This window comes from Canis lupus, chromosome 5, assembly GCF_003254725.2.
Source record: "Canis lupus dingo isolate Sandy chromosome 5, ASM325472v2, whole genome shotgun sequence".
Classification (NCBI taxonomy): domain Eukaryota; kingdom Metazoa; phylum Chordata; class Mammalia; order Carnivora; family Canidae; genus Canis; species Canis lupus.
The window spans coordinates 69,881,258-69,893,491 of NC_064247.1; the positions used below are offsets into that span (position 1 = coordinate 69,881,258).

At 39.2% G+C, this 12,234-nt stretch overlaps 1 protein-coding gene across 22 annotated transcripts in view; it reads right to left on the reverse strand.

The window, feature by feature from the left end:
* Positions 1-12,234, reverse strand: part of CDH13 (cadherin 13) — a 1,387,059-nt gene that overhangs the window by 1,251,880 nt on the left and 122,945 nt on the right. For 20 of the 22 annotated variants that reach the window (XM_049110644.1, XM_049110650.1, XM_049110645.1 and 17 more), the window contains one exon: positions 5,904-5,996. The exons of the other annotated variants lie outside the window; for them this stretch is intronic. In XM_049110644.1, coding sequence (XP_048966601.1) covers positions 5,904-5,996 — 93 coding nt within the window. The remainder of the gene's footprint in view (positions 1-5,903; positions 5,997-12,234) is intronic. 22 annotated transcript variants of the gene reach the window in all.

Below are 12,234 nucleotides of genomic sequence, written 5' to 3' on the forward strand. Positions count from 1 at the left end.
TGAGAATGTGTTCATGAAGTATCTGAGAACTTGAACAGTGACATATTTGAGATTCCATCCCATTTTCCAGATTTCTACTTGGAACCAACTGTGTGTGTGTGCGCGCGTGCACGCGCGCGCATTGCCCAATAGGCTCCAGTTTGAAAATAATTGCAAGAAGACCACTTGGTCTTAAAGTCTCATTATTCAGTCTTCTACCAAAGCCAAAAGATATCCCAAGATTTCAAGTCCTGCTAGTCCCTTTCTTCTAAAAGGATCCATTTTGGGTAGGACATGCTCAGAAAACTCAATCTCTAGTCAGTGGGGGAGCCAAGTTGCCCACACCATGGAACCAGCAGCAACTACTGGTGCTTAAGGATGCCTCAGAGCTGAGATGACTGTTCATCCATCCATGTGGGCACAGGGAAGAGGATCCACACCTATCACATCCAATGACAGGTGTTACCAAGGATCCAGCAACCAGCAGATGTCACCAGAACTGAGTCAAGCCAACTCTTCTAATTAAAATATTACTTACTACAGAAATGCTGACTCAAGTCAGCCAAAATTTGCCCCTAGTACACGTCAAGAGAAGCAAGAGGATGCCTCAGGAAACCCACATGTGGCATAAGAAATATCTGTCAGAAATCATGGAAAGAGAAAGCTGAAGAGACCCAGAATAATAAAGATACCATGAACAAGAAATTTCTGGTAAACAAGTTAAGGGCAAGAGACAGGCAAGGAGAAAATATTTGCCACACACACAAAGGATTATTATCTAAATACACACATTTGAAAATTTCTCTCAAATGAATAGGAAAAGGCAAGCAGCCCAACTGAAAACTAAGAAAAAGATATGAGCAAGTAATTCATAGAAAAGAGCATTCTATTCATTGCCCATAAATACATGGAAAAATGCCCAAATTCACAATATGATCAGGAAAGTGCAAATGTTATCTTCATATTCTATTTGTAGAAGGGTAAATTGTTAACTTCCCTGCTGGAGATCCAAAGATCCAAATGTAGTGAAATTCTGACACCTGCATCCTGATGTTCATAGCAGCAATGTCCCTTCTGCAACCCTTTGCTTCTCAGAGTTAGGAGTCTCTCACGGTTTGCTTCCCTCTCTAATTTTTCCCACTCAGTTCCCCTACTTGCCCTTACAATCCGTTCCACTATTTCTTAAATTCCACATATGACTGAAACCATACAATGATTGTCCTTCTGCAATTGACTTACTTCACTCAGCATAATACCCTCCAGTTCCATCCATGTTGAAGCAAATGGTGGGTATTCCTCTCTTCTGATGGCTGAGTAATATTCCATTGTATAAATAGAACACATCTTCTTTATCCATCATCTGTCGGGGGACATTGTGGCTCCTTCCACAGTTTGGCTATTGTGGACATTCCTGCTATGAACATTAGGGTGCAGGTGTCCTGGAATTTCACTACATCTGGATCTTTGGGGTAAATCCCCAGCAGTGCAATTGCTGGGTCGTAAGGTAGTTCTACTTTTAACTTCTTGAGGAACCTCTACACAGTTTTCCAGAGTGGCTGTACCTTTTCACATTCCCACCAACAGTGCAGGAGGGTTCCCCTTTCTCCACATCCTCTCCAACGTTTGTTTCCTGTCCTGTTAATTTTCAACATTCTCACTGGTGGAGGTGGTATCTCTTTGTGGGTTTGATTTGTATTTCCCTGATGGCAAGTGATGCAGAGCATTTTGAAGGTCTTTTAATAGATGCATACACATATTAGACTATTGAGTATTCCTGACAGACTGACAATTTAATTAATATGAAATATCCTCTTTATCTCTGTAATACTCCTCTGTCTCCATGTCTACTTTGTCTAATATTTATATAGGCACATCTGCTTTCTTAATGTTAACTTGGTCTATCTTCTCCCATCCTTTTGCCTTCAATCTGTGTCATTATATTTAAAATATTTCACAAATGGCATATAGTTAGGTCTTACATTTTTATCTAATCTGACAATTCTGTCATGTACATGAAGTGTTTTGTTCATTTATACTTAATGCAATTATTGGTGGGGCCATGGTTAAGTCCATCATTTTGTTATCTGTTTTCCATTTATTCCATTTATTCCATCTGTTCCTTTTTTCCTCTTTTCCTTCGTTAATTTGAGTGAGTTGAGTATTTTTTAATTTTCTTTTAAAGATTTATTTATTTATTCATGAGAGACACAGAGAGAGAGGCAGAGACACAGGCAGAGGGAGAAGCAGGCTCCATGTAGGGAGCCCGATGTGGGACTCAATCCTAGGTCTCCAGGATCATGCCCTGGGACGAAGGGAAGCACCCAACTGCTGAGCCACCCAGACATCCTGAATATTTTTTAGTATTACAAATTTCTCCCCTTCATTTGGCTTTTGAGCTATATCACTCTGTTATACTTCTAGTAATTTCTCTAGAGTAGCACTAATAGAAATACAATGTAAACCACAAATGCAAGTTTGACAGAATATCTTAATTTTCTAGTTGTCACATTATACAAAATTTTTAAGGTGAAATTAAATTAACAATATATTTTATTTAATCTAATATACTCAAAATATTGTCCCTTTAATACATAATAAGTAAAAGTACTAAGGGACGCCTGGGTGACTCAGTCAGTTAAGCATCTGCCAGGGTCCTGGGATCAAGTCCTACATTCAGGCTCCCTGCTCAGTAGGGAGTCTGTTTCACCCTCTGCCCCTCCCCCTAATGTTATGCTCTCTCTATCTCAAATAAATAAATAGAATCTTAAAAAATAAAAGTACCAAGATATTTTACATACCAAAATTACATTCATACCAAGTCTTTGAAATCCGATGTGAATTTTATACCTACGAGACATATCATAACATTTAAAGTGAAGAGTAGTTTTGTAAGAACAATAAAATGGTGTTTCATAGAAGAATGTGTACACCACTTAGTTTTTCATTTAAAAATTTTTAAAGATTTTATTTATTTATTTATTTATTTATTTATTTATTTATTTATTTAGGAGAGACAGAGAGAGCTCATGGGGCAGAGTGAAAAGAAGATTCCACACTGAGTGGAGAGCCCCATGCAGGGCTCAATCCCAGGATCCTGAGATCATGACCTGAGCCAAAGGCAGATACTTAATGGACTGAGTCATCAGGCACCCCTATATTTCAATAATTAAAATTGCAAATTCACTTTCTCAGCCTCACCAGCCATATTTCAAGTGCTTAGTAGCCACATGTGCCTGGTGGGTAGTATATTGAACAGAACAGCTCTGGAGTTTAAACCATGAAAGTCTAACTTATTATAGTCTAGCCTAAAATAATACTCTAGGACTTCATTAACAACGGAGACTCCTACGACAGCATAATTCCACTTATCCCTGCCCATCCTTTGTGCCAGGATTCACATATCTTTTTCTCCCACCCCTATTATAGATCTCACAACACATGGCTATAATGTTTGCTTCAAACAGTCAGAAGTCTTTTAGAGCTTATCTATATATTTAGTATTCATAAAAATTTTCTTCTAAAAATTAGATTTTCAGGGGTGTCTGGGTGCCTCAGTCAGTGAAGCATCTGCCTTCGACTCATGTCATGATCCTGGGGTCCCTGCTCAGCAGGTTGCCTGCTTCTACCTCTGTCTCTGCCCTTCCCCTACTTGTGCTCTCTCTTTCAAATAAATAAAATCTTTAAAAATAATAAGTAAATATTAGATATGCAGTCTGCCTTCATCTTTGCCCTTTACTATAGACCTGAGTTCCCATCTTGTATCATTTCTCTCTAGCTTGAGGAACTTTCTTGAGTATTTCTTACACTGCAGTTTTGCTAACAACAAATTTGTCCAGCTTTCCCCCACTTAAAAATGTCTTTATTTTGCCTTTGTTTTTAAAGTGTGTTGACTCAGGATACAGAATTCTATATAGAGAGTCTTTGTTTTAATTTCAGCCCTTGAAAGATGCCATTCCAGTGTCTTCTGGTCTCCACTGTTTCTCCACTGTTTCTGATAAGGAGTCAACTTTAATTCCTGCATTGTTCCCATGTATTTAATGTACAATAATATTTCCTCTGTCTGATCTTAATATTTCCTCTTTAATTTTCATTTTCATCAGCTTGACTATTATGTCTTAGAAAGATGTTGTTTTATTTATTCTACATGATATTCTCTGAGCAGTTCTGTTAAATTTGTTAAATTTCCTTTTTTTTTGTGACTCTCTTGTAGCTTCAGTTTACATGAAGTTTTTATTACTAATATTGCATTTTTCAATTCTAGGATTTCCGTCGGGTTCTTTTTTATAGGTCCCAAATCTCTTTGGAAATTCCCCATCATTTTATTCATTTATCGAAATGACTTATTTCTATAGATTTTTTATAGACTCATTTTCTATCTATTTGTACTAAATTGTTATTTTAAAGTTATCTGAAAATTATAACACCTGAGTTGCCTCTGGTTGGCTCCCATATTTCTATATTTTGCAAGTCCTCTAATATTTATTGTATGTTAAACAGTGTTTCTAGGAATAGTTCCTCCCTCTAATGTTGATATCTACTTTGTCTAATATTTATTTAGCCACATCTGCTTTCTTAAATTTATTAACCTTGGGACTCCTGGATGGTTCAATGGTTGAGCATCTGCTGTTGGCCCAGGGTGTGATCCTGGAGACCCAGGATCGAGTCCCACATCAGGCTCCCTGCCTGGAGCCTGCTTCTCCCTCTGCCTGTGTCTCTGCCTCTCTCTCTCTGGGTCTCTCATGAATAAATAAAATCTTTAAAAAAACAAACAAACAAACAACTTATTAACCTGGTGTATCTTCTCCATCATTTTGCCTTCAATCTGTGTCTATATATTTAAAATGTTAAAATGATAAATAATTTTTTTTTTAAAGGGGGCAGCCCCGGTGGCCAAGCAGTTTAGCGCCACCCTCAGCCCAGGGCCTGATCCTGGAGACCGGGTTCAAGTCCCACATCAGGCTCCCTGCATGGAGCCTGCTTCTCCCTCTGCCTCTCTCTCTCTCTCTCTCTCTCTTTGCCTCTGTGTATGTGTGTTTCTCATGAATAAATAAATTTTAAAAATAAATAAATAAAATAAAATAAAATGTTTAAATGTTTAAAAATAAATGGCATATAGTTAGGTCTCACATTTTTATCTAATCTGAACAATTCTGTCATGAACATGAAGTGTTTTATTCATTTATACTTAATGTGATTATTAGTGAGGCTATTTTTAAGTCCATTATTTTGGTATCTTTTTTCCATTTACTCCATTTATTCCATCTGTTCCCTTTTTTCCTCTTTTTCCTCCATTAATTTGGGTAAGTTGAGTATTTTTTAGTATTGCAAATTTCTCTCCTTTATTTGACTTTTGAGCTGTATCTCTTTGCATCCACAGCTCTTTAATGACTTTAAAGAAAAGTATGACTTTATTGCTCATTTGCCTAGTGACTTGAAGTGCCTAGTGTTGTTGAAGTGACAGTCTTTCACATTTTCCTATATCCTAGCCAAAGATGGAATACCTAATTTAAGTTTTTTTACATAATAAACTTTCCCCAAAACTAGTAGATTAAAACAACATTGATGTGTTTTAGTTCACTCATCTGTAGATTGGCAATTAGGTCTGAGTTCACCTGGATGGTTTTTCTGGTCTCCACTAGGGTCTCATGCATTTATAGCCAGCTACTGGTCAGGTTGGAGGATTCACTTCAGAGTGTTGGCTGCCTACCAGCTGTACAACGTAGGCAACTTGGTGACCTGTATCTCATCCTCCAGTAGGCAAGCTCAAGTTAGTTCTCATGGCAGCCAAGACAGCAAAATTTAGCCAGAGTATGAAGGTCTTAAGGACTATGCTCAAAACTAGCACACTGCCACATTTGCCATTCTATTGCCCAAACAGGCTGTCAGACCAACCCAAATTCAAGAGATGTTAACATAAATTTTACCTCTTGATGGAAGAAGATGCAAAGTCATAGCAATGGCATGTGTCACAGAAGAGTCGAGACATAGGCAGAGGGAGAAATTTTTTCTTCTGCAACCTACAAAAAGTATAACTTTCTTTTAAATTTTTTTCATTTTTAATTAAGCACTCAAATCACCTTTTCCAAAACAACAACAAAATCTAAAATCTATTTTTTTAATGTTTCTCAAGAAAAAAATAATGAATCACAGACTGCAATCAGTCAAAATTGAGTGTTAGTCCGTGAATACCAACAATGTAGGGTAATCATATAATGACTTCAGGGAGACAGAGGCAGGTTTTATTCTACTCTAACCCCATGAGTTTGCATTTGGAACAGTGTTTTGATTTGGAAAGGAATATGATAAAAATAGCACTGTCAACCTGGGGCATTTGGGGAAGAAATCAGTCCAGGCCAGGAATCTAAATCACATCATAAGACAGATGGCTAAAGAAATGAGAGCTCTTTTTCTTGGAGAAGAGAATATTTATTAAAGTCAAGCCAGTAGCTTCAAATATCTATATATTTGTTTGGTTTAATCATTATTTTTTAAATCAGAAATAAAAAGTTAATTTCTTTCCTAAATTATTTTTTGTGATATAATTCACATGCCATAAATTCACCATTTTAAAGTATACAATTGAGTGGTCTTTATTATATTCAAAATGTTGTATGACTACCATCACTAATTCCAGAACATTTTAACCACCCCAAAAAGACACTCTCTACCCACTAGCAATCACTCTCCATTCCTCCTTCATCATAGCTGCTGAAAATCACTAACCTACATTCTATCTCCAAAGATCTGCCTATTCTGGGCATTTCATATAAATGGAATCATATAATATGTGGTCTCTTGTGACCAACTTCTATCACTCTGCATGATGTGCTCAAAATTCATCCATTCTGTAGTGTGTACCTGTATTTTGGTCTTTTTTTTTAAGAACTTATTTCTTTATTCATGAGAGACACGGAGAGAGAGAGGCAGAGACAGAGAGACGGAGAAGCAGGCTCCATGCAGGAAGACCGATGTGGGACTCAATCCCGGGACTCCGAAATCATGCCCTGAGCCAAAGGCAGACACCTAACTGCTGAGCCACCCAGGCATTCCTATTTTGGTCTTTTTATGGCTGGATAATACTCCATTGTATGAATAGATCATATTTTTTAGCCACTTATCAGTTGGTAAACATTTGGGGTTTTTTCACACTCTGGCTATTATGAATAATGCTTCTATGAACATTCACGAATATTTTTTTTAAGCATAACATTTCAATTCTCTTGGGTATGTACCTAGGATTGTTGGGTCATTTTTGTTTACTTCTGAAAGGCAATGTCAGTTCAAAGAGCTAAGAATTTTCCACCAAAGTAACTATGTTCACAATGGAATAAGCTTCATTGAAGATAATAAACTACCTGTCCCTTGAATGGTAGAAGGGGAAACCAGATGAGATTCTTGGCAGGCAATATGGGGCGTTAGACTAACAAGAGACAGAAGTGTAGGGTTTAAAAGCAAATATTCCAGAGCTTAACTGCTTGAGTTCAAATTTCACTTCTGCTACTTGCTAGCTGTGTGACTTTGGGGAAATCACATAATCTGGCTTAGCTTCTGAATTTCCTCATATTTAAAATAAAAGTATCTAACTCCCTGGAATTTTAAGAATTGTTTATTTATTCATGAGAGATGCAGACAGAGAGAGAGGAAGAGACACAGGCAGAGGGAGAAGTAGGTCCCCACAGGGAGCCAAATGTAGGACTCGATTGCGGATCCCAGGATCACGCCCGGAGCAGAAGGCAGACACTCAACTGCTGAGCCACCCAGGCATCCCACTCCCTGCAATTAAATTACATACCAGGGGGGCACCTGGGTGGCTCAGTTGGTTAAGCATCTGCCTTTGACTCAGGTCATGATCTCAAGGTCCTGGGATCAAGTCCCACATTGGGCTCCCTGCTCATCAAAGAGCCTGCTTTTCCCTCTCCCTCTGCAGCTTCCCCTGCTTGTGTTATCTTGCTATCTCCCTCTCTCAAATAAATAAATTAAAATGTGCATACTAGATGCAAAGCTCCTGACACAAGACCTGGCATAGAGTAAGTGCTCAAACAATACAAGCTACTATTATTATTATGATCATCACGAGAGTTGAGTTTTAGAAATTCTTTTCTAAAATACAAATTGAATAGCCCGTAATCATTTTACTCTTCCACTCACAATCTTTCCATTTATCAGTTCCTCAATGTTTTTCTTTCCAAATAGCTTTGCCAGAAATAATATGTTAAAACCAACCAGGAAACTGGGGCACCTGGATGGATCAGTCAGTTAAGCATCTTACTCTTGGTTTTGGCTCAGGTCATGATCTCAGGGTGTGAGATCGAGGCCCAGATTGGGATCCATGCTCTGCAGGGAGTCTGAGTGAGATTCTCTCTCTCCCTCTCCCTCTGTCCCCCAATTCATGTGTGCACTTTCTCTATCTCTCTCTCTCTCTCATAAATAAATAAAATCTTAAAAAAAAAACCTGGAGACTAACTCTATACCATTCCATAGAGAATTGGTTTGTTTTAGATTTTTAAAAATAAATTAAAAGGTGAGTTTATAGCCAAGATCTAACTCCTTGAGAGGAATCCAGTCTCCTTTGGGTCAGTGGGGCCATTGTTGGGGCAAATGATCAAACGCATGCTCCTTCCAGCTTTTGCATGGGGGAGCTCAGAGAGCTCAATTATACTGCCTAAGCATTCATAAGCAGTAAAGCCAGAGTCAAACACAGTTAACAAAATAGGGTAGAGTGGGGACCTCAAACCTGCATCCAGAACTACTGTGTGTGCTAACAAATCAATAGTTCATCAAATGAATTGATGAGGTTGTTGAAATAATGCCAACATTTCCTTATTCAACACAACATTAGTATATACTGCTTACAATACATCAGACACCAATCCTGAGCACTTTACATGTGTTACTTGGCTCAAACCTTGTAACAGTCCCATGAAGAGGTACTCCTGCTGTTGTTGTTGTTATTATTATTATTATTATCATCATGTCCATTTTATAAATGGATAAATGGGGGCACAGAAAGATTAATACCCATCCAAGATGATCCAGCCGATAAGTGGCAAAGCTGGAACTCCAGTCCTAGTCCTAGACCCAGTGCTGTCACCCACTGTGCTATGCTGCTACTAGCATAGAGAGAAAAATCTGACAGCATGGTAATTTCCCTACCTATAAAGTCTATTCCCACCAGATGTCCTTCTTGTCAGGTGCAAAATCTCCTGTGACTAGAAGAGAGGTCCTACATTCTAAAGCACTGAAGTAGTCTGCAACCCAAGCAGGAAATTCCATAGTATTCTCAGACCCAAAGCAACAGGAGTAAGAAAAGCATCCTTTTGCAAGCAGCCCCTAGGATGCTTTCCCCATTATGAGTGCATCAGAGGTCCCTGTTCTTGGTTGATACAGAGTACTCCTCCTCTTTCCACTTCTTCCTGTTAGTTCACCTCAGCAGACTGCTGGGGTCTTCAACCCAATAACTCTGACCTCATTTTGTCACCAGAGACTGGTTGCTCTTGACTTCCACTCTGCCTCCAGCCACAAGCAGCAAGGCACTGCACCCCATAGATCAGTAATAATGGCTCAGCCTCTTCTTTTCTGAGGCTCTGGGGCTGGAACTATGTCCTCCTGTGCCCCTTGTACCTCATATGGCATATCACCCTTTGCTTTGGCCTCCAGTCAGACATGCAAATGAGCCAGGTCTTCACACCAGTGGGCAGCTGGCTTCAGAGTTCTCTCAGAAAAGCATTTGCTCTTCAGCATCACGTAATTCAATTAGCCACTATCCATTGCAGAGATATTCTTAAGCTCAAACCAAATGTCATCATTAAGAAAGCATTTGAAATTGCCCACATTAAGCATCACCACGTTATTTCTAAACATTTCAAAAGCTGTGTTTGTATATTTTACTTTTATATGACTGAGCTCATGCCCCAAACCCATTTTATGGTTAAAGAATGACACTATGAGGTTTTAGATTAGTTACTCTACAATAGTGGCTCTCAAAACTCAGTGTATGTAAAGGTGCCTGGATGGCTGTCAGTGAAGTTTCTGCCTTAAGCTCAAGTCATGATTCCAGAGTCCTGGGATCAAGCCTCCATTCGGGCTCCCTGCTCAGTTCGGAGCATGCTTCTCCTCTACCCCTCTCCTGCTCATGCTCTTTCTCAGGCTCTCTCTCTCTCTCTCAGACACACTCGCTTTCTCTCTCTCTCTCTCTCATAAATAAATAAATTAAATAAATAAATAAATAAATAATTTTTAAAAAAGATTTAGTGTATGTAAGATACACAGCAGGAGAGCAAGAAAAAATGAATTTTTTCCAGTTTTTCAAAACCCGAAATTTCTAAAAGGAACCTTTATTGATGTACCCTTCCTACCTGGCACCCTCTTTCCATTTAGTGATGTTGGTCATCTAGTGTTTTGAGAAATACTGCAGCAGAGTAAGCAAGGGAGTCTGTGAATAGGATTCAGGGGTCTACAAAGTTGGATAGGAAAAAGCTTTACATCCTTGTTTTCGGTATCTACTCATTTAAATTTAGTGTTTCCCTCAATAATGAACATAGGCAACGCACCATAGTTAGTCTTAACAGTGCCTGTGAGTTTGTCACCAAAACAAGTCACAGATATTTCTGTATCACAAAGGCTTTGCAGATACATCAAAATATCTTGTATATTCACCAGTTCTGCAAAATTATAGTTGCTATGAGACTTGCTACTATATCCCATCAGTATATATTTTTAAAAGCACATTGCAAATTTTATTTTATTTCGTATTCTGATCATTGTAATTTAATGGAATTGGCTGCCTTTGTAATACAACACATATTTTTATGCATTTAAAAACATTATTCAGAGGAGAGATCCACAGGTTTCACAGACTGCTAAAGGGTTCCTTGCATTAAAAAGCAAACAAAAAAGTTTAGGAACCTCTATTCTCAGACCTCCTCTTCACTACGCAGATGTTTATAGAAAGTGATGGTCACCTGACTCAAGAGACGCCAATCAATTGGCTGGGTGGAGCCAATCGGGTTCTCCCTATTGACTTGAGTTGGCTGTCGGTGGAGGGAGACTCTGGGACTAATAGGTCTGCAAAACCAGGGCTCCGGTGAGTTCTCCTGAAATCCACAGACAGAAGTGAGGAGGCTGAGAGAGCTGGCTTGCGCAGGCACAGAAAGCGAAGCAGAAATCTGCTTCATGAGCTCCGATCTATGATCCAAGAGGGGCTAAAAGAGTAAGACCATTCCAGTTGCCCCATGGCTCAGCTGCTTTTCCTGCCCTAGACATTCATGACATTCTCTCCTTATAATCTATTTCCCTTCCCTTTTCTGCTTGGGGTTTCAGCTCCTCACAACCAAGGCCTTGACTGCACCTGCCTGTGTGTCACTTACAACTCATTTCAGTGCCTGTCCATGTTCACCACATCAACACTCAACCATATGGTGACAAAGAGTCTGTGTGTTCTAGTCAGACTTCCTGAGCACATCCTCTGCCACTTTCTGGTCATAAGAACATAGGCAAGTGGCCTCACCTCTCTGTGCCTTGTTGCCTTACCTGAAAAATGAGGACATTAACGGTTATCTACCTAAGATGAGCAACAAATGAATTAATATATGTAAAATATATGCCTAGTAGGGAGCAAGTGCTTGGTACCTGCATGCAATTATGAGGCCCATTGTCCACAAGTCACAGGCCTTAGCCTATATACAACCTGTACCTGCTTACCTCATTTTTCAGCACAACCCCAATCTGAACTAACAGTGATGTACAGGCCTAGTTTGGGGCCAGGCATATTCACAAATAGTCATTCTCCAACAGTAACCTTAGACTTGCTCTTTGTAAAATGTTTCTTTAGGAGAATCATGAAGCTTCCCTCTTAGAGTCCTGTTCAATTATTAGAATGGATTTACTTACATATGAGATCATCATTTCTCTTATATTGAGGTTATTCTGCTTGTCTGGGCCAAAATACATCACATCTCCACTAACTATTGGGCAAATGGCTCAGACCCATGCTGAGGCTAGGACCCCCCAACACAAGCGGTGTGCTGGAGACAGATGAGGTGTTGCATACGTTCAGGGGAGTACAGTTACAATGTATCTCTAAACTGATGCAGTAGCTCCAAAAAAGGACAGCCACATCTTTAGGTTAACCATCTTACCATGTACATCTCCTCCATAATGTGACATGGTACTTTCTCTCCTATTTACACCATCAAGCACCAGGCTTTCAGCAGCAACACACTGCAGCAGCTGCTGCTTCCTGGATGCACATCTACC